The sequence below is a fragment of the Salvelinus namaycush genome, chromosome 9, assembly GCF_016432855.1.
Source record: "Salvelinus namaycush isolate Seneca chromosome 9, SaNama_1.0, whole genome shotgun sequence".
Lineage (NCBI taxonomy): Eukaryota > Metazoa > Chordata > Actinopteri > Salmoniformes > Salmonidae > Salvelinus > Salvelinus namaycush.
This window is the reverse complement of record NC_052315.1, coordinates 40,643,476-40,667,266: the sequence shown is the minus strand read 5'-3', so window position 1 is coordinate 40,667,266 and position 23,791 is coordinate 40,643,476. Positions and strand designations below refer to the sequence as shown.

General features: G+C 41.7%; 1 protein-coding gene across 3 annotated transcripts in view; it reads right to left on the bottom strand.

Moving 5' to 3' along the window:
* Positions 1–23,791, bottom strand: part of LOC120054067 (liprin-beta-1-like) — an 84,786-nt gene that overhangs the window by 17,101 nt on the left and 43,894 nt on the right. For 2 of the 3 annotated variants that reach the window (XM_039001440.1, XM_039001441.1), the window contains exons 9-18: positions 22,671–22,747; positions 22,396–22,480; positions 16,462–16,607; positions 15,926–16,038; positions 14,957–15,017; positions 14,799–14,831; positions 14,091–14,259; positions 5,206–5,365; positions 3,954–4,091; positions 3,618–3,768 (exon numbers count right to left, since the gene is read on the bottom strand). In XM_039001440.1, the coding sequence (XP_038857368.1) occupies positions 3,618–3,768; positions 3,954–4,091; positions 5,206–5,365; positions 14,091–14,259; positions 14,799–14,831; positions 14,957–15,017; positions 15,926–16,038; positions 16,462–16,607; positions 22,396–22,480; positions 22,671–22,747 (1,133 nt within the window). The remainder of the gene's footprint in view (positions 1–3,617; positions 3,769–3,953; positions 4,092–5,205; positions 5,366–14,090; positions 14,260–14,798; positions 14,832–14,956; positions 15,018–15,925; positions 16,039–16,461; positions 16,608–22,395; positions 22,481–22,670; positions 22,748–23,791) is intronic. The other variant, XM_039001442.1, reaches the window with a different exon arrangement.

The window sequence follows — 23,791 nt, the reverse complement described above, 5'->3', positions numbered from 1 at the left end:
TATTGCTATTATAAACTGGTTACCAATATAATTACAGCAGTAAAAATAAAAGTTGTCATACCCGTGGTATACCGTGTGCGTTTCTTTCACCTATAGATTATTCTGTTACCCAGTAAACAGCACCCTACCGACAAAAATCTCTAAAACGATGCCGAATGATAATTATTTTCCTGACACAAGTCAAAGACCCAAACAAGATTACTTTGAATATAGCCAAAGGGAGCGTGATAAGATAATTGTATCGGAGTCCCTTTTTGACATGCCGGGGGGCAATTCTGACCTCTCGAAAGAACTGTTTCATTTATCTAAGCGCCAGACGAGAACGCATCTACATATAGTCACTCTTAGTGGTTATGTGCGTCAAGGCATTATTCCACGGGGACTCAGGTGGCAAAAATAATCATAATTGGGACAGCGCACAGATGCTTTCTGTGAGCGCTGGTGTGCCATCCTGAACAAACGCTCTATTGATTTAATGACATTAATTGTTGACCAGTTGAAAAAGCATTTTAATGAAATGGATAACACGATTGAAGAGAAACACACAGCTCTGCAAGGAGCTGTTAATGATGATGGCATATTCAATGAACTGATGAAAACTAACCAAGCGCTCCAGGACAAGTTGTCTACAGAAATAAAGGAACTTAAAATCAAGAAATTCAACCAAGACAAAAAAGACAAGGCCGAGGACAAAGTCTACTTCTGGAGAAACCCTGATAAAAGGGGTCCTGCTCCTCCTCTCCATGACAAACGCAGGAGGGAAGCCGCTTCCTTCTATCCACCCCGTCTGACCAACGCTCTACAACCAGCGCCTCATCTGCTTCCAGTGACAGTTTTTTATCCAACGAGAGACTGGGCCGACGGAAGGGCGGAGGTGGCCGCGGGCACCGATGAGATGCCGCACCCGACGGGGTAAGAAGAAACGACTACCAGAGGCAGAGGGGACCGTTCACACGGTCCCAGAACCCACAGGACTGAGTGTTTTTAATTTATCAAGCAAGATATTGAGCCCTGCCCATGTTTCCTTGCTTTTAGAAGAGTTATTTTGTACCTCCAGCCAATCGCAATCACTCTATTGAGACATATTGTAGACTTGTTGAAAAAGATGTTGTTCATCTCCTTAAGAACAAACAGGAGTACTTATCTTTCCATAACTTACCTAAGGATGAAAAACAAGCTTTGCTTGATTTACAATCCGATACATTTACATTTACATTTAAGTCATTTAGCAGACGCTCTTATCCAGAGCGACTTACAAGTTGGACACGTCAGTCCTTACCCGCCATGCTGATAAGGGTGGGTCGGTTGTACTCATGGATAGGACAGTTTATGTGGGTGTCATAGACAACACCTTTTACAAGAAACTCAGAAGTAACCCCACTGCCCAATTTCAGAACACCATCTTTACTGTCCTAGATGGGTATTTAAGTTCTGGTTAGATAACCAAAAAAAGTACATGACTTTTTGGCAATTCAACACCCTAAAATCGCCACTTATTATACTTCCCGAAATTACACAAGAATGTTACAAAACCTCCAGGGCGCCCTATTGTAGCGGGCATTGATGCAATAACGGCCCCTCTGACTTTTGTTGACTTTTTTATTAGACCACTCGCAGAACAGCTCCCCTCCCTTGTAAAGGACACCAGCAGTATGATCTCTATTATTGAATCTCTCGATCCTCTCCCTGATAATACTTTGTTAGTTACTTTTGATGTTGAGTTGTTATACACCAATATTCCACACGAGGGCAGTATTGAAGCTGTGGAACATTTTCTTCTGCAACGTGACCCTAATGAACTACCTTCCAGTGCATGCATTATAACATTGGCTGAAATAGTACTCACACACAACTACTTCATGTTTGTGAATTATTTCTTTATTCAGACGAAGGGTACTGCTATGGGATCCACCATGGCTCCCAACTATGATAATTTGTGTGGGTTACATGGAGAAACAGTCTATTTTCAATCCTCTCAAAAATGTTTTCTTGCCTAAGATCATTATTTGGAAAGGGTATATTGATGATATTTTTGTTCTATGGAGGGGTGACAAAACAGCACCAGGCGTTCCATGCTTTTCTTAACTCCTGTTCTGAGCATCTGAGATTTACGATGCAATCTGATACACGTCAAATCAGTTTTCTTGATCTTCTGATCTTGTGTGAAGATAATGTTCTATACACTGATCTTTACAGGAAACCTACTGATCGTAACAGTTTGTTGAGGGCTGATAGTTGTCACCCACTTCCCTTGAGAAACAGTTTGCCCGACAGCCAATTCTGTCAAATCAAAAGAATTTGTAAAAAACAATCAGATTTCGACAGACGCAAAGAAAATTCAAGGAGAGGGGGTACCAAAAATGGTCAGATTAATAATGCCATTGAGAAAATTCAAAACAAAACATTACCTTTTTCAAGGTCAGTCTCACAAAAATAAGCATTCTAACTACTCGCTATTCAAAGTGCTCTGAACAAATTAAGGGAATCGTTCACAAACATTGGCACATTCTAAGATCCGATGATAGTATTAGTAATGTGTTTTCAGACCTTCCCTTGGTCGTATTCTCGCGGGGCAGAAACCTCAGATCAATTGGTAAACTCTGATTTACCACCCCAAGATATCCCTGCACGTGTATTTGCACCCCTACTGGATGGAAACTACAAATGTAATGGCTGTGCTCAATGCAATGGTACTTATAAATGTAGATCCTTCAAACACCCCCAAACAGGGAAACAGATCCCAATCAAAGGTGTTATCACGTGCTCTAATAAGGCAGTTATTTATCTTATAACTTGTCCTTGTGGTAAAAATTGTGTGGGTAAAACAAAGCACAAATTAAAAGTACGTATCTCGGAGCATCGTAGCACCATTAGGTGCAAAAACTCGACTTGCACAGTTGCGGCCCACTTATTGGAAGAAAACCACTCGATTTCGTCTCTACGTTATATTGGCATCGAACATGTCACCCTCCCTAGGAGAGGGGGTGACCTTGATCATTTATTGTTAAAACAAGAGGCTGCCTGGATCTTTAATTTAAAGACCCTTGCTCCCTTTGGTCTCGACTTTGATCTGAAGCCATTCTTGTGATTTTGCTATTGTAAATGTTTGTAGGCTTATGCAGCCAAATTGTATCTATGATCGTGTGCTATCCATTTGTTTTTTGTATGCTATTTTAATATATGAGAATTAACCAATGATATCAGGCCACACCCGGCCATGATTAGACACTTGTGTGTGTGTCTTTTGACACTATATAAATGAGTCATCCCGCAGTGTTTGTCATTATACCCTGATGAAGACAGCTTGTCTGTCGAAACATTGGACATTACATTTTTTGCATCTGAGCTCCTAGGGTGTGCGGCTCTCCTTTATTTTTTTTAAGTGTTCCACTCCGCTAGCCAGCACCTCGCCTAAATAGGTGTGCGTTTCTTTCGCCTCTAGATTATACGGTCTGATATACCACGGCTGTCAGCCAATCAGCATTCAGGGATCGAACCACCCAGTTTATAATAACATATGGCTGTACTGCGGTGTACAGGTGTTTTTTCGTTCCATTTAACCTTTATTCACACAGGTTAGTCTTATTGAGATACAATCTCTCCTGCTCAGTACTCACCCTCTCTAGATCCTGCTGTGAGGCCTGCAGCAGAGTCTGTCCAGAAGAGATCCACACGTGAGCCATGTTCAGGTAGAGCCCCAGTCCCTGCTCCTGCAGCCAGTCACACACCTGCTCCTTGGACCAGCGGGCAAACGGGGTGTCCAAGTCACTACAAGCGAGAAAATTACAGTAGGACACACTGGCTTATATTTCTGAATGACTTGACCATTATAGTGCGCAACATCCAACTAGTTTAAATTTAACTTCCTTATCATCATTATTCTAGGGGAGTGCACTGTGCACACTAACTTGTTGTTTCTCATTAATTCAAGGTGACTGCACATGCACACTAACGTGTTGGGTGATTGCTGTAGGTCACGGGACCATCCCAGTCTGGGTCCTGCTGTGGCCCGGACTCCGCCTCTCTTGAACTCGACCGGCTCTGATAGGTTGTCATCCAGGTTGAACGTGGTGGACTGACTTCTCCTCAGCCTTAAAAAAATATATATATATATAAATAAATGAAGTCTGGTCATGGTTGAAAGTTGTGCACTTATGGTGGAGTAACCACTGCAGAAAGCTATTTTTTAATAAAACAATACATCTCCAAAACATGTTTCTGTTACTTACAGTTGAAGTCGGAAGTTTACATACACTTAGGTTGGAGTCATTAAAACTCGTTTTTCAATCACTCCACAAATGTCTTGTTAACAAACTATAGTTTTGGCAAGTCGGTTAGGACATCTACTTGTGCATGACACGCAATTTTTCCAACAATTGTTTACAGACAGATTATTTCACTTATAATTCACTGTATCACAATTCCAGTGGGTCAGAAGTTTACATACAATAAGTTGACTGTGCCTTTAAACAGCTTGGAAAATGATGTCATGGCTTTAGAAGCTGGTAAAATGTCTTAAGGACAACAAAGTCAAGGTATTGGAGTGGCCATCACAAAGCCCTGACCTTAATCCAATAGAAAATTTGTGGGCAGAACTGAAAAAGCGTGTGCGAGCAAGGAGGCCTACAAACCGGACTCAGTTACACCAGCTCTGTCAGGAGGAATGGGCCAAAATTCACCCAATTTATTGTGGGAAGCTTGTGGAAGGCTACCCGAAACGTTTGACCCAAGTTAAATTTAAAGGCAATGCTACCAAATACTAATTGAGTGTATGTAAACTTCTGACCCACTGGGAATGTGATGAAAGAAATAAAAGCTGAAATAAATAATTTCTCTCTACTATTATTCTGACATTTCACATCTTAAAATAAAGTGGTGATCCTAACTGACCTAAACATTTTTATAGGATTAAATGTCAGGAATTGTGAAAAACTGAGTTTAAAAGTATTTGGCTAAGGTGTATGTAAACTTCTGACTTCAACTGTATATTGCAAGCAAAATCAGATTAAGATTAATTGTTTTGTTTCGTTTTCTGTTTTGGAACAGAAAACGAAAACAAGCATTTTGTATTGGACAAGTTCAAGTAATCACTCCCTTTCAGTTAGTTTCCTTCCGTTTGGTGCCTCATAAATATGACCCACGCATCCCAAAGATGTTTAGGCCAGTGTCATCAAGAGTTCTGTACCAATCATCTTTAACACTCACTTTCCAAAGAGTGCCTTGATTCCCCTGGACTTCTTCTTGCCCTCGGGAGAGGTAGTGGAGGTCACACTGGTCAGTGTGTTGGTGCTGTCGCTGATGGCTGACCTCTGGGGTAGCCCGGCCAGGTCCAGATGGTCAGTGCCCCCCTCTCGCACGGTCTCAGCTGTACAAACAAGGCATCAGCACCGCCATGCTACCATGCTGACTGAGGTGACAGCCATGGGGTGTGTCCAAAATTGCACCCTATTTCCTATGTAGTGCATTACATTTGTCCAGGGCTCTGGTTAGTAGTACATCGTATAGGGAATAGGGTGCCATTTCAGACAAAACCATGCACAGATATCTGCTTCCCAGGGTCAGAGGCTGGGGCAACTCCCAGACAGCGAGATCATGGGGATGGCATCAACACTAATACCCTGACAGTCTGGTTTGTTATAACCCGCTAATTAAAAATGTTCTAAATCCCCATAAAAATCTGTCTGTTTAAGATAGAGATCTATTCTTTGCATGGGCTACCCGATGTCGGCCTTCCGCAACTGCGGTGGAAAGTGGCAGAGATACAGCGCTGTTTGTCAGACCAGGAGACATCTCACAAAAACATCTGTAGCGTCCGATAGGGCTGTGACAGTTACGGAATTTCAAGTAACAGTTACTTGTCCACGGTCACTGGTATAACAGTTCAAATAGCAAAATTAAGGCACTCTGGTTTCTCCAAAAGAATCGATTCCTCGACTCCTTGCCCGTTGACTCCCATGTCTGTCTACCTGGTGGCCGACATGCCTACCTATACCTGGCTGTGCCTCTCCCATCGCTCTCTCTTTGCTGTGAAAGATGCAAGAGTTTATGTTCTCGAAGTAGACTAGGGCAAATAGTTTGCTCTGTTGCAAAAATACTGAATCTTAGGAGTCGATTCCTAGCGGAGAAATGCGAGTCGACGGGCAAGGAATCGATTACTATGGAGTCAACTCCCAATCACTATCACGCAGTTGCAGAAGTGCAGCTCATCAAGAATGACATTTGGTATTTAATTTCAGCAGAGATGATGGCTTTTAGCATCATTTTTGTATCTTTGTAAACCGGATAAAATGTATAGCCAGAGAAGTATGCATACTAGGCTACAGATACAGATCATGCAAACGTTACAGCATCAAAGGGAGCATGTTGAAAAAGGGAGGAGATGGAGTCAAGGATTAAAAACTATTGTTTATAATAGTCATTCATTTACACTAGTGCTATTGGGTATATTGGATATACTTCTAAAATTCTGAACGGTTTGGTCTGCATTCTATGGGAAGATGAGGCTCTCACGAACATGGCGGTGTTCTCCGTTTTGTTCTAAGACCCCCACGGGACTCGTCTGAAGGTAACCCGCTACCGGTTAAAAACAATTAATGGAAGTAGGGATGCACGATATATCAGTGAACATATCGGAATCGGACGATATTAGCTAAAAATGCCAACATCGGTAACGGCCCGATGTCTAGTTTAACTTCTTATGGCTGCAGGGGCAGTACTGAGTAGCTTGGATGAAAGGTGCCCAGAGTAAATGGCCTGCTCCTCAGTCCCAGTTACTAATATATGCATATTATTATTAATATTGGATAGAAAACTCTGAAGTTTCTAAAACTGTTTGAATTATGTCTGTGAGTATAACAGAACTCATATGGCAGGCAAAAACCTGAGAAGAAAATCCAAACAGGAAGTGGAAATTCTGAGGCTGGTCGATGTTAAACTCATCGTCTATTCAATTCCCTGTAATATATGGATCTGTTTGCACTTCCTACGCCTTCCACTAGATGTCAACAGTCGGTAGAACGTTGAATGAAGTGTATACTCTGTTGTGGGGCCGGATGAGAGGGGAATAAGTCAGTGGTCTGGCAGATTGCCAGTTCCTGGTCATGCGCTTTCCTCATGATATCGCCTTGCGTTCCATTTCTTCTACAGACATGAAGGAATGCTCCGGTTGGAATGTTATTGGATATATATGATAACAACATCCTGAAGATTGATTATCTACTTAGTTTGACCAGTTTATTCGACTTGTAATATAACTTTTTGAAGTTTTCGTCCGACGTTTGCCTGCATCTGCGCGAGCGTTTGGACACCTGTACTACACATGCAAGCAAAAGTAGCTACTTGGACATAAGTAATGGACATTATCGAACAAATCAACGATTTATTGTGGAACTAGGATTCCTGTGAGTGCATTCTGATAAATATCATCAAAGGGAATATTTATCATGTAATTTCTGGTTTCTGTTGACTCCAACATGGCGGCTAATTTGGCTATTGTTCTGAGCGCCGTCTCAGATTATTGCATGGTTTGCTTTTTCAGTAAAGTTTTTTTGAAATCTGACACAGCGGTTGCATTAAGGAGAGGTATATCTATAATTCCATGTGTATAACTTGTATTATCATCTACATTTATGATGAGTATTTCTGTTGAAACAATGTGGCTATACAAAATCACTTGATGTTTTTGGAACTAGTGAATGTAACGCGCCAATGTAAACTCTGATTTTTTTATATAAATATGAACTTTATCAAACAAAACATGCATGTATTGTGTAACATGAAGTCCTATGAGTGTCATCTGATGAAGATCATCAAAGGTTAGTGATTAATTTTAGCTATATTTCTGCTTTTTGTGACTGCTATCTTTCGCTGGAAAAATGGCTGTGCTTATTGTGGTTTGGTGTGACCTAAAATAATCGTTTGTAGTGCTTTCGCTGAAAAGCATATTTGAAATCGGACACTTTGGTGGGATTAACAACAAGATTACCTTTAAAATGGTATAAGAAACATGTATGTCTGAGGAATTTTAATTATGAGATTTCTGTTGTTTTGAATTTGGCGCCCTGCACTTTCACTGGCTGTTGTCATATCATCCCGTCACCGGGATTGCAGCCATAAGAAGTGCAAAACCGATTTCAAAGCTGATGTGCACACCTATATACACGTAGGTACATGACGTAATGACGCCACAAAAAATGTTGTGCTACACGTGCAACACAGCATTCCTAACCTAGCCCACAATGTCTGCTGTATGGACTGAGCAGTCAACAAGTCGAGCAGTCATTTGAAAGAGTAAGAACATTTCAGCGAGACAACTCAAAGGCGAAATCCATTAACACCAAGATAATGGAATTCATTGCCCTTGACAATGAACCGTTCTCTGTCGTGGGTGATATTAGCTTTCACCGACTGGTCGAGCACCGGTACACACTACCAAGTGAAGTGCACTATTTTTCAGATGTTGCCCTACCGGAGTTACACAGTTATAGCGTCACTGGTATTAGCTTCACGACATACTATGCAACGCCGTTTGGGTCTTTGCGTGTCAAATTTGACATTTGAGATGTCAAATAACACAGTTCTGTTATAGAATGTTGTGTGTTCTGAATTTTCCCGTGCCAAGCGCCACCACTATCAGTAGCACTGTCAAAGCTGTACAAAAAAAGTCTACAAACAAGCAAACACCGGCACGAACGATGTGTTCACAAATCAAAATGTATTTGTCACATGGTTGGCAGATGTTAATGCGAGTGTAGCGAAATGCTTGTGCTTCTAGTTCCAACAGTGTAGTAATATCTAACAAGTAATCTAACAATTATCCAACAACTACCTAATACACACAAATCTAAAGGGGTGAATGAGAATAGCTGTGATAGCTGTGATACAGCCTGATAGGATGCTCTCGATTGTGCATCTGTAAAAGTTTGTCAGGGTTTTGGGTGACAAGCCACATTTCTTCAGACTCCTGAGGTTGAAGAGGCGCTATTGCGCCTTCTTGACCAGACTGTCTGTGTGAGTGGACCATTTCAGTTTGTCTGTGATGTGTACGCCGAGGAACTTAAAACTTTCCACCTTCTCCACTGCTGTCGGTTGGTAATAAAGCATTATTTGTTTGACCACAACTTCTGGGGTAGCTAGCTTTAGCTTGGTACCTAGCTAGCAACAATACAACCAGCCTGAAAACAATGACCAGTAGAAACTGCAATCATTTTCATTATTCTTAGCAATGATTTAGGAATAGTTCATGACAATAAATAGCTAGACAGCTACTTAACCCTGTTGCCAGAAGCTAACGTTATAAGCAGCCAGCTAGCTTCATCTGGCTAGTGAGGCTTCGACTGGACCAGGTTGTGTTGTGAAAATAGCCACAATAAGGATTAGGCACAATAGCGTAATTTGCGGTTTGCCTTTAAAATAAAAGTACCTCTTTGAAAGTGATGCAGAAGGTTATAATTGGTGGAATCGTGCCATATTTAGACTAGATAATGTTAAACAAGGTTGGAATGTGAGGCAATTAACTGGGGCAACTCAGTGACACCCACAGAACACAACTGTGAAGAGTTTACGCAAATATTAGCACTGTAGCTCTTATCGCGGGATTGTGACTGTGTGAAAACACCTCCACAGTCAGCCTATTGTGTGTATTGACATTCATATTGTACAGTACAGCTTTACCTAAGGATTGGGGATCAATGAAATGGGGTATCAGTCTACTCAATACCCAAGATATTTTTTCCCAACGAGTTATCAGACTACAAAACATCCACGCAGTATTGTTTTTCCTCGGGAATAGTGTTCAATACACATAGGTTGACAATAAATGTGGCTCAATTCACAGCTGTTTCAGAGTCCCGCAATAAGAGCTACAACGCTAACATTCTCTGGGTGTCACTGAGTAGACTGATAACCCATGTCATTGATCCACAATCTATAGGTAAGGATGTACAGTGAAATAAGTATGCCCCCAATGCAATTCTAAAGTATAATACATCCAGTGTGATCAACAGATTTGTGTCAAATTAACTAATTATTGTCTTTTGTCATTTTTATTATAACATTCCAAACTCGTTTAGCATGATCTATTCCATTATGGCATTCCACTATTTGTATTAATTTGCATCACTGTCAAAGACATACTTTTATTTTGAAGGTTAACCGCAAAGTCCACTATTGTGGCTAATCCTTATTGTGGCTAGCTTCACAAAGATGGGTCCGACTACCATTAATCAAGTAAGAACTGTCTTATAAATTAGGATTATTTTAGATGACACCTAGCTATATAGTTAGCTAGCTAAGTATAGCTACTGAAACAGATTATCGTTTTGCTATGTTTTTGGGGAAGAACATTGTCTGCGTCCATGAGCTAGCAAGATTTTTTTTAATGACCAGCACTGTTGGTGCGCGAGATAACTTTACCAGCATCATAGCATACGTATCGATGAATCATTGTGACATATGAGATACGAGTGATCGTGTAATCAATATGCAATAACTACATAAAAAAAAGAATGAACTTGTTAAATTATGTGACGTGCAGTCATATTAAGGTCCTGATTGGTCAAATAGCTGGGCGAGAGACACGACAAACAGCGTTATTTGACACGTCAAACAGCGTTATTTGACACGTCAAACAGCGTTATTTGACACGTCAAACAGCGTTATTTGACACGACAAACAGCGTTATTTGACACGACAAACAGCGTTATTTGACACGACAAACAGCGTTATTTGACACGACAAACAGCGTTATTTGACACGTCAAACAGCGTTATTTGACACGTCAAACAGCGTTATTTGACACGTCAAACAGCGTTATTTGACACGTCAAACAGCGTTATTTGACACGACAAACAGCGTTATTTGACACGACAAACAGCGTTATTTGACACGACAAACAGCGTTATTTGACACGACAAACAGCGTTATTTGACACGACAAACAGCGTTATTTGACACGACAAACAGCGTTATTTGACACGACAAACAGCGTTATTTGACACGACAAACAGCGTTATTTGACACGTCAAACAGCGTTATTTGACACGTCAAACAGCGTTATTTGACACGTCAAACAGCGTTATTTGACACGTCAAACAGCGTTATTTGACACGACAAACAGCATTATTTGACACGTCAAACAGCATTATTTGACATGCATCTTTTTTGACACACAAAGACCCAAACGGGGTTCCATAGTATGAGAAATCCTGGTTGAGAATGAAACGACTGAACAAATGAACAACGAAACAGCACAGCAAGTAAGTGAAAGATATGTTTTGATTATGTTTTACTGGTAATGGGGACATGTGTAAATGCAAACTAAATACATTTTTGGTCAGTGTGTCAGTGTGTCAGTGTGTGTGTGTGTGTGTGTGTGTGTGTGTGTGTGTGTAACCTTAAACTAGGCAAGTCAGTTAAGAACAAATTCTTATTTACAATGATGGCCTACCCCGGCCAAAACAGGACGACGCTGGGCCAATTGTGCATCGCCCTATGGGCCTCCCAATCACGTCCGGATGTGATACAGCCTGGATTCGAACCAGGGACTGTAGTGACGCCTCTTGCACTGAGATGCAGTACCTTAGACCGCTGCGTCCATGTGTGTGAGTTAACTATTTAACTGTACAAGAATGCTTAAAAGGCTGAAAAAATAAATAAATTGGGGCAAGGAAAATATCAGTATCGACCAAAAATGTCATATTTGTGCATCACTAAATGGAAGTATGGAAGTCGTTGTGTCCCCACCCCATCTAGCATTCTTATATCTCCTAGATATAGGACAGACACTCTAAAACCTTATTCCTTGTGATTTATTTTGTGCCATTTATGAATGTTATTCAATGTGTTTCTTTGGGCTACAGCAGTAAAGGCCAAATTCAATCTAAAATTTAAAATCAAGTTGCTAAATGATCTACGGCATAACCATCTTAAAACAATTCCATATGTTAGGTTAGTAGAACCCCCCTTAATGCATGCAATGGAGTGGAGACTATAAAAGCCCTAAAGAAAACTTTAGTTGTAGGCCACACATAATTCAAAGACTAGTTATGCACTGGTGTAAAGACAAAACAGGACTAAATGCATACAATTCCCATTTCATTATTAGACTTAAACAGAGGATAATTCGTGCACACATTCCTAAATGAGACTCACCTCAATGAGCGTGTACATGGGAGAGTGAGGTGGTCTAACTTAAGAAACAACAACAGTCAGGATCTGACCGTGGTTAGTGCGTTTAAGGAAAAGGCTATATGAATATCGGCAGTTCAATTCCTATCGGGTGGCATCATTGCAGATGACATCATCTGGTAATAAGACCCAGATATGGTTTGGTGCGAGGGGAGTTTGAACAGAAATAGAAAAGAGCACATATACATGCAGAGTTTGCAGATGTACAGAACTAACATACAAAACGCTGTCTCTCAGCTTTCATGCTATCCAGCACTGGAGGAACAACCGCTGGTAACATGGGTATGGTTGTATACAAGGAAGTCTAGTGTAGCTACTGTAGAATTATATACTAAACGGACACCCACAATAGGAGCCACGACAGGGCCTTGCCATGGGTGGATGGTGGCCTGAGAGTAACCTCTATTCAAATGTCTAGAGTGGAAATTCAAACCTTCTCTATGCATGAACTCCCAAGTTATATCAACATGAGCATGTTTCATTAAGTCTTGGAATAAAAAGGTCACCACCAAGATTTTTAAGACTTGGGTGAATCATGAGTTCTGAAATTGAATTACAAAGAATAGAAATTCCTACCCTTACTTTCTACCAACATGTCTACCAATACGTCTTGGAATATAGAAGTCACCCTCAACTCATATTCCATATAAAGGGGGCACCCAAGAGGGTTCAAAACCTACAATACATTTCTAAGTGTTGGGAGAAATGTCATTACAAAGGACACTTCAGCTTACACAAGTTTGTGAGTTAGGTGAAAGTAGAAAGTCAACAGTTGGTTGAGTGGGTTTGGGAAGGAAGGGGGTGGGGGGGAATGTTATGAGGTCAGGGGTCATATCCAGTACTGGTCATTCCTCCAGAGAGGCCATACTGCAGCCCGCCTTGCCCTGAAGACATAATGGCTCCATTATTCTGTACCTAGCATAGGGGCACTTGCAATCCAGCTGCGGTCTTCACAATGCGTTACACAAAGCACAAAGAGGCCAAAGGTTACTGAAGGGGAAAAACAACAGGGGATATTCATAGTATGATGGTAGGGGCAGGAGGCAGATAACACATACATACAAAGCACACACACTAGGCTACATTTTCATAATCAGACAGGGAGAACAGTTTGTGGGACTAGTAATTATGCTGTTTGTATGTATTTTAACTATGGGTGTGGTTCAGGGAACATAAAAATCTAAAAAGCTACATCGAAAAACTAAGCTCTTTGGAAAGAACCGCTCAGTCTTCAGAATAAAACAAAGACTGTGCAGAGCCGGTGTGGTACCACTCCCCTGCATGTCAGATATGACTCCCTGTGTAAACCCTTTCCATTGTGTCTCCTCTAACCCTCTAATTTCCTTACTGTCTGAATTAAGTGTCAGAAACACATGGGGTTTGAATTTATTGACACCCTTGATAAAGATGAGAAATGGTTTTAAAATAAATAATTAAAAATACTAGGCTATATTCTATGCTCCAAAAAATGTGGATATATTATTATTTTATACTAATACAATTGCTCAGAGAAAGACACTTTGTTGTATATACACTGCACATATAATTAAAAGCAAAGAATAACACAAAGAATAACACAGACTACAATCTTACTAATCATGTCATTAACAGTTCAAGTCAAAAGAGCACAAAAGAAGCAAAATAACTGTCAAAAACCATTGAGTAGCAGGGTTATAATCTGGGCCCTTATTAAAAAACGCATCTCAGAGTAAGACTGCTGCTCTAGGATCGGTTTTGCCATGAAGTTCATAATGAACAAAGTTATATGGACAGGGAGGACTTGATCCTAGATCAGCACTCCTACTCTAAGTTGCTTTGTGAATATGGGACCTGTCCCCACAAAGCTTCCACCTGAGACCCACAGCCCATTCACGCACACTAGGCCATCCATCCACCTTATCTTACCCAGGTTAGGGGCGCTGGCTGTCCTCTTGCCCCCCTTGATCTTGAAGAAGCCTCGGCCAAAGGATGAGCGAGCCTTCTTGGTACCGAAGCTGTCGTCCTCTGAGCGAGATGAAGAGGGAGACTTGGGCGGGCGCTCGCTGATCTTACTGATTTCCTCCACCGCCTTATTCTGAACAGTAGCAAAATACAGAGTTGACACGTCAATTTGACATTTTAGTGATTTAGCGGACGCTCTTATCCAGAGTGACTTACAATCAGGGCATTCAACTAAGGCACAGTAGGTAAAAATAAACATAACACAGTCATTGCAAGTAAAAACCTCCTTCAAAAAAGCCGTTATCTGCAAAATCAGTTCACACAATGCCAGAAGCATGTCATTTCACACACGTAGTAATAAATAAAACAATCTTTAAGAAATTGCATTTGAAAATAACTGACAGTGTAGAGTTGGCTTTAAGTGTAAAGGATTGATCAATTTCAATTCAATATAATAAAAGGCAATCAAACGCATGCAATGAAACCAAGGTGAAACTCACTCCCTCACTTTACTGAGGATGCTAACCTCATAAAGAATAGGTTATCAGCCTTTCAACAAGACGGATGAGGCCAAAGAGGAAAACAATTTAAAGAATGATAAAGAGAGGATAAGCAAAAAATAAAGTGTGTGACCCCGAAATATGGAAAGAAGACTGTTGAGAACAGACTCACCTCTGTTGGCTTTTCGTCAATCACCAATGTAATCTGTCACAGGTATGATGACATGGGATGGAGTGTTAATGATGAAATTCAACGATCAAATCAAATCATGATAATGATGAATTTAGAACTGAGAGATTCCCTTCAAGGGAATTCAGAAATATCTTTACCTTTTCACTGTTGCTGACATACAAGTTTTCCTGACTCGCTGACTTTGGGACATGCAGGGACCTGAAATGACAAAGCTCATCACAGTGAACGCTACAAGACTTTGATCTCGTCAATGTGCCAAAGTGAAAGTGGTGCGGCCTTAGTGCGGTACTGAACCGCTGGCCTTCGGCAGGAAGACAATCTGACAGACAGCGGAAGCTTTAAGCAAAAGGATGATGACACGTGGCTTCACACCATGGGCATACTCACTGTGGAGTATCACATGATAGTGGGGCCTCCTGTGACACTTCCTGATCCCCTGCCTCGCTGCAGAGTGTTGGGACGCTAACACCATGCTAACACAGACAAGTTGTGAGCTGCCTGCTACATGCTATGCTGTACACTGTCAAACCTGGGTGTGGAGGCTATCGATATTTGTCGTAGGAAGCCTTAGTTGTCAGTCAAGCGGATTTAAACACCCTTATGGGACACCTTGGACCTCGTGGCGTCCAAATGTCATGAATTATGGCCCATTTACAACGCTAAGGCAAGATGAGGCGTGATATCTTGCCTAGGTGTTGACCTTTTCCATAGCCGGGTCTCATTTGAGGAACTAGGTCTACACACCATTCAAGACATCTCTCTTTCCTAGTCAGCTCACTCTGCTCAGGGGCAAACTAAGGTACATAGGTACTTTGTTCATCTAATGTTCAAACTAAGGTACTTTGTTCATCAACAGGTGTGCACACAGTAGCAAAACATTTTGCAATGTAAACAAGAGTGTCTATTGGGGAAATTCAGGTAGGTCCGTTCCCGCTTTGTCCCGTTTGGTTCCTAGTAAAAAGAACAGCACTGGACAGACACCCAAAGCCAAACACTAATGTTGTTCTTGAAGGCAGATGTTGTTCTGGAAGAAATGTGAAAATTGTCCCACAGGTTTAGCTGAAGCCCGTTACAAAGATTATAGATAAGCATCTAGATCAGCTCACCTCTCAGGTTCAGCTTGGTCAAGCTCTGGCACGCTCTGTAGAGCGCAGGCTGACTGGCCTGTAGGGCTGGTTGTTGGCGAAGGCACTTCAGTAGCTCCATAGTGCGTCTCCAGCTATGCATTGAGGCAGAGGACCAAAACGGGAAAAAACATTTTGTAAAATACAACCGCCATCAAAGTCAGATGTTACTTTTCTCTGTTGTGTCAAGGTGTTTTCACGATTTAGTAGACTAAGGGTAACGAGCAGTCAAGACAATGGTGTTGTCATAATTCAAAAAGACAAGTGTCACTGCAAAGTTACATTTAATGTTATCAGACTAATTTGACAAAGTGACAGCGACTCAACACCTCGTTCAGAAGTGTGAAATCTAAGGACAGCATGTGTCATCATTGACTGTTTCATTGGTTGGAGGACATCAAGGCTTTTTGAAAAGGTCTAATGAGGTGACAGATTAATTCATAGAAATATAATCTGTTCCGTGATCCGAGGGCCTTAGCCTGTTTAGTCAATCTATAAATCATCACATAATCCTGTACCTCGTCTGGGCTCTTCCCTGCTACTTCCTCGACTCCAGCTAGCGCGTGCCTCTCCGACTCCAGGGCAACCGAGGTGGTTGTCGTTGACATCACAGAGAGGGAGTTGTCGCTGTTACTCTCATCACTCTCACCATCTTTGGTTTTGTCTGGAATGGAAGATGAGAGTTATTTTTAGCAGTCAGATTTGTATGTAGCCTAGAGAGAGAGAGTTCAGAGTTGTCCATTCTATTGGAGCCCAATGCCAGAAATGTGAAGCTTTGAGGTTTAAAGATTGACTTCAAGAACACTTCTATCAGCTCTTACAAATCACTTCTGTATCACTACTTAAAAACTGCATCTGACAAGTCATTCACAAGGTCAGCATCGTACTACACCGGCTTTGACGCTCGTCGGATGTGGCAGGGCTTGCAAACCATTACAGACTACAAGGGGAAGCACAGCCGAGAGCTGCCCAGTGACACGAGCCTACTAGACAAGCTAAACTACTTCAATGCTCACTTTGAAGCAAACACTGAAACATGCATGAGAGCACCAGCTATTCCGGACGACTGTGTGATCACGCTCTCCACAGCCGATGTGAGTAAGACCTTTAAACAGGTCAACAGTCGCAAGGCCACAGGGCCAGATGGATCACCAGGACGTGTACTCTGAGCATGCACTGACCAACTGGCAAGTGTCTTCACTGACATTTTCAACCTCTCCCTGTCCGAGTCTAATACCAACATGTTTTAAGCAGACCACCATAGTCCCTGTGCCCAAGAACACTAAGGTAACCTGCCTAAACAAATACCAACCCATAGCACTCAAGTATGTAGCCATGAAGTGCCTTGAAAGGTTGGTCATGGCTAACATCAACATCATCCCAAAAACCCTAGACCCACTCCAATTTGCATACCGCCCCAACAGATCCACAGATGATGCAATATCGATTGCATTCCACACTGCCCTTTCCCACCTGGACAAAAGGAACACCTATGTGAGAATGCTATTCATTGACTAGAGCTCAGCGTTCAACAGCATAATGCCCTCAAAGCTCATCAATAAGCTAAGGACCCTGGGACTAAACACCTCCCTCTGCAAATGGATCCTGGACTTCCTGACGGGCCGCTCCCAGGTGGTAAGTGTAGGTAACAACACATCCACCATGCTGATCCTCAACACAGGGGCCCCTCATGGGTGCATGCTCAGTTCCCACCTGTACTCCCTGTTCACTCATGACTGCACGGCTAGGCACGACTCCAACACCATCATTAAATTTGCCGATGACACAACAGTGGTAGGCCTGATCACCGACAACGATGAGACAGCCTATAGGGAGGTCAGAGACCTGGCCGTGTAGTGCCAGGACAACAACCTCTCCCTCAATGTGATCAAGACAAAGGAGATGATTGTGGACTATAGGAAAAGGAGGACAGAGCATGTTCCCATTCTCATTGACGGGGCTGTAGTGGAGCAGGTTGAGAGCTTCAAGTTCCTTGGCGTCCACATCATCAACAAACTAAGCACACCAAGACAGTTGTGAAGAGGGCACGACAAAACCTATTCCCCCCCAGGAGACAAAAAATTTGGCATGGGTCCTCAGATCCTCAAAAGGTTCTACAGCTGCACCATTGAGAGCATCCTGACTGGTTGCATCACTGACTGGTATGGCAACTGCTCGGCCTCCGACCGCAAGGCACTACAGAGGGTAGTGCGAACAGCCCAGTACATCACTGGGGCCAAGCTTCCTGCCATCCAGGACCTCTGTACCAGGCTATGTCAGAGGAAGGCCCTAAAAATTGTCAAAGACTCCAGCCACCCTAGTCATAGACTGTTTTCTCTGCTACCGCACGGCAAGCGGTACTGGGGCACCAAGTCTAGGTCCAAGAGGCTTCTAAACAGCTTCTACCCCCAAGCCATAAGCCTCCTGAACATCTAGTCAAATGGCTACACAGACTATTTGTACCCGTTTCCTCCAGCATCTTCACAAGGTCCTTTGCTGTTGTTCTGGGATTGATTTGCACTTTTCACACCAAAGTAAGTTAATCTCTAGGAGACAGAACGCATCTCCTTCCTGAGCAGTATGACGGCTGCGTGGTCCCATGGTGTTTATACTTGCGTACTATTGTTTGTACAGATGAACGTGGTACCTTCAGGCATTTGGAAATTGCTCCCAAGGATGAACCAGATTTGTGGAGGTCTACAATTTTTTCCCCTGAGGTCTTGGCTGATTTCTTTTGATTTTCCCATGATATCAAGCAGAGAGGCACTGAGTTTGAAGGTAGGCCTTGAAATACATCCACAGGTACACCTCCAATTGACTCAAATTATGTCAAATAGCCTATCAGAGCTTCTAAAGCCATGACATAATTTTCTGGAATATTCCAAGCTGTTTAAAGGCACAGTCAACTTAGTGGATGTAAACTTCTGATCCACTGGAATTGTGATACAGTGAATTATAAGTGAAATAATCTGTCTGTAAACAATTGTTGGAAAAATTACTTGTCATGCACAAAGTAGATGTCCTAACCGACTTGCCAAAACTATAGTTTGTCAAAAAGACATTTGTGGAGTGGTTAAAAACAAGTTTTAATGACTCCAACCTACAGTGAGGGAAAAAAGTATTTAATCCCCTGCTTATTTTGTACGTTTGCCCACTGACAAAGAAATGATCAGTCTATAATTTTAATGGTAGGTTTATTTGAACAGTGAGAGACAGAACAAAAAAATCCAGAAAAAAGCATGTCAAAAATGTTATAAATTGATTTGCATTTTAATGAGGGAAATAAGTATTTGACCCCTCTGCAAAACATGACTTAGTACTTGGTGGCAAAACCCTTGTTGGCAATCCTCAGAGGTCAGACGTTTCTTGTAGTTGGCCACCAGGTTTGCACACATCTCAGGAGGGATTTTGTCCCACTCCTTTTTGCAGATCTTCTCCAAGTCATTAAGGTTTCGAGGCTGACGTTTGGCAACTCGAACCTTCAGCTCCCTCCACAGATTTTCTATGGGATTAAGGTCTGGAGACTGGCTAGGCCACTCCAGGACCTTAATGTGCTTCTTCTTGAGCCACTCCTTTGTTGCCTTGGCCATGTGTTTTGGGTCATTGTCATGCTGGAATACCCATCCACGCCCCATTTCCAATGCCCTGGCTGAGGGAAGGAGGTTCTCACCCAAGATTTGATGGTACATGGGCCCCGTCCATCGTCCCTTTGATGCGGTGAAGTTGTCCTGTCCCCTTAGCAGAAAAAACCCCCCAAAGCATAATGTTTCCACCTCCATGTTTGACGGTGGGGATGGTGTTCTTGGGGTCATTATCAGCATTCCTCCTCCTCCAAACACGGCGAGTTGAGTTGATGCCAAAGAGCTCCATTTTTGTCTCATCTGACCACAACACTTTCACCCAGTTGTCCTCTGAATCATTCAGATGTTTATTGGCAAACTTCAGACGGGCATGTATATGTGCTTTCTTGAGCAGGGGGACCTTGCGGGCGCTGCAGGATTTCAGTCCTTCACGGCGTAGTGTGTTACCAATTGTTTTCTTGGTGACTATGGTCCCAGCTGCCTTGAGATCATTGACAAGATCCTCCCGTGTAGTTCTGGGCTTATTCCTCACCGTTCTCATGATCATTGCAACTCCACGAGGTGAGATCTTGCATGGAGCCCCAGGCCGAGGGAGATTGACAGTTCTTTTGTGTTTCTTCCATTTGCGAATAATCGCACCAACTGTTGTCACCTTCTCACCAAGCTGCTTGGCGATGGTCTTGTAGCCCATTCCAGCCTTGTGTAGGTCTACAATCTTGTCCCTGACATCCTTGGAGCGCTCTTTGGTCTTGGCCATGGAGGAGAGTTTGGAATCTGATTGATTGATTGCTTCTGTGGACAGGTGTCTTTTATACAGGTAACAAACTGAGATTAGGAGCACTCCCTTTAAAACTTCTTATGGCTGCAGTCCCAATATCAGGACCAATATGACAACAGCCAGTGAAAGTGCAGGGCGCCAAATTCAAAAACCAGAAATCTCAATTACAATTCCTCAAACATACATGTGTCTTATATCATTTTAAAGGTAATCTTGTTGTTAATCCCACCAAAGTGTCCGATTTCAAATAGGCTTTTCAGCGAAAGCACTACAAACGATTATGTTAGATCACCACAAAACCAAAAATAATCACAGCCATTTTTCCCAGCAAAATATAGCTTCCCAAAAACCAGAATAGAGATAAAATGAATCACTAACCTTCGATTATTTTCATCAGATGACACTCATAGGACTTCATGTTACACAATACATGCGTGTTTTGTTTGATTAAATTCATATTTATATAAAAGAATCTGAGTTTACATTGAGGCTACAAGATTCAGTAAATGCAAAAACATCAAGGGACTTTGCATAGCCCATCGTTTCAACATGAATACTCATCATAAATATAGATGATAATACAAGTTATACACATTGAATTATAGATATACCTCTCCTTAATGCAACCGCTATGTCAGATTTCAAAAAAACTTTGCACGCTATAAAAAATAATTGCACGCTATAATCTGAGACGGCGCTCAAAGTAGCATATCACAGCTGCAAAGATAGCGTCACTATAAACAATAAAATACATGATAAATATTTCATTACCTTTGTTGGTCTCGATCAGAAAGCACAGCAGGAATCCCAGGTCCACAATAAATGTTTGTTTTGTTTGAAAAAATCCGTTATTTATGTCCAATTGTTAGCGCGTGTCCAAACGTGTCCAAACGCTAATTCTGGTCAGCTTCATATCGGACAAAAACTTCAAAATGTGATATTACCGGTCGAAGAAACATTTCAAACTAAGTACTGAATCAATCATTAGGATGTTTTTAACATATAGCTTCAATAAAGTTCCAACCGGAGTATTCGTTCTTGTCTGCGTTAGCAATGGAACGTCAGTGGTTTGCATGAGGAAAAGTCATGATAAGCGCATGCCTGCTTGATGGACACCTGACTGATTCTGCTCTCATTCTCTCCCACAACATCATATAAGTCTCATTGGAATTTCTATTGATTGCTGACATCTAGTGGAACCCCTAGGCAGTGCAACCTCAGTCCTAAATCAATTGGATTTCTTTAGGGACTCTGGTGAATACAGACAAGCTCAGATTTCTGACTTCCTGTTTTGATTTCAACTCAGGACTTTGCCTGCCAATATGAGTTCTGTTAATCTCACAGACATAATTCAAACAGTTTTAGAAACTTTGGAGTGTTTTCTATCCAATACTAATAATAATATGCAAATATTAGAAACTATGACTAAGGAGCAGGCCGTTTAAAATGGGCACCTTTCATCCAAGCTACTCAATACTGCCCCTGCAGCCATAAGAAGTTAAGAGTGTGCTCCTAATCTCAGCTTGTTACCTGTATAAAAGACACCTGGGAGCCAGAAATCTTGAGAGGGGGTCAAATACTTATTTCCCTCATTAAAATGCAAATCAATTCATAACATTTTTGACATGCGTTTTTTTTATATTTTTTTTTATTCTGTCTCACTGTTCAAATAAACATACCATTAAAATTACAGACTGATCATTTCTTTGTCAGTGGGCAAACGTACAAAATCAGCAGGGGATCAAATACTTTCCCCCCTCACTGTAAGTGTATGTAAACTTCCGACTTCAACTGTATGCATAGTCACTTTAATAACTCTACCTACATGTACATACTAACTCAAATAACCGGTACCCCCTGTACACAGTCTCGCCATTGTTATTTCCCTGCTGCTCTTTAACTACTTGTTACTTTTATCTCTTATTCTTGTCTGTATTTTTTGAAACTGCATTGTTGGTTAGGGGCTCGTAAGTAAGCATTTCACTGTAAGGACTACACCTGTTGTATTCGGCGCATGTGACTAATAAAATTTGATTTGATATACATCAAGGTGATAGGACATGGTTTTAGAAATAGAACATGGCTTCTCAAACCTTTCTTCTCTTGCACTGATATCACCATGTCCTGGACCTTCTTGTAGCGCTGCAGCGACTGCCTCAGCTCCTCAATCTTACAATCCTACAGGTGCAGAGGGGTTACACAATGGTCAAAGTACAAGCCAGGTGACAAGGTACAGAGAGATACTTTTTTTGAACAGAGGTTCGGAGAGGTTGTAACCTCTTCTTTGGCCTGTCACATTAATCTTAACAAGACAAACTATCCGAGAGTAATGAGATGGGGTGAGGGGGTCAACTGTAGTTCACTGTACCTTCTCCTCATTGGCTGCCATCAGTGACTCCACCGCTTTTTTCATTCTCTGCACTTCCACATCTGGAGGGTGAAGAACTGGATTTCAACAAGTGAATATACAGCAGTCAACCATGGTCAATTCTGGGCAAAGATATGTCTGGGGTCCTCTGACTGACTCATCCATTGTGATCCATGGTACAACAGTATATATCGATTCAGAGTGGCGTCTCTGTCCGTTGTCAATATACATCATTATACAACAGTACTATCTAAACAGACAGGGAATGCTCCTGAGGGACATTTTGGCTCCCTGTCCATCTAGTCTAACCACTTCCTAGTCTCACAGTAAGATAAGCACACCATCTAACACAGTCGAGGGAACCTTGAGGTGGATGATCTGGACTTGGTGGGTACAGCCATGTCAATGTGCTGTTCTGTCACAATAAAGACATAATGAGAGGAGACATTGTGAGGAGGACAAGGATGATTTTGATGAGGGTTAGCAGACAGCACACTGGGTGTTGATGGTGGGAGCAAGTGGTGAGAGAAGACGGGGGTAAGGAAAGGGTGAGGAGAGGCCTGTGTTAAAAGGTGATTATTGTTGTTTGTAGGCGAAAGCAGGATAGAAGCACAGACTGAACAGTGAGCTCGCATCCATGACATGACAGGTGGCAGAAAGGGATGGTTTTTTTGTTGTTGTTTTTTTACATGTAGATAGGTTATGATCTTATACACACTCCCCTACGTATTTATTTGGACAGTGAAGCTAAAACGTTTAATTTGGCTCTGTACTCCAGCATTTTAGATTTGAGATCAAATGTTGTATATGAGACAAGTACATAAGACCACCTTTCAATTAAGGGTATTTTCATACATATGTTCTACCGTTGAGAAATGAATGCACTTTATGTATCTAGTCCCCCAATTTCAAGGTGTCTTAAGTATTTGGACAAATTCATTAATAATTTATTACATTTTGTCAACAGTTTGGACACACCTACTCATTCAAGGGGTTTTCTTTATTTTCACTATTTTCTACATTGTAGAATAATAGTGAAGACATCACAACTATGAAATAACACATTGAATCATGTAGTAAGCAAAAAAGTGTTAAACAAATCAAAATATATTTTAGATTCT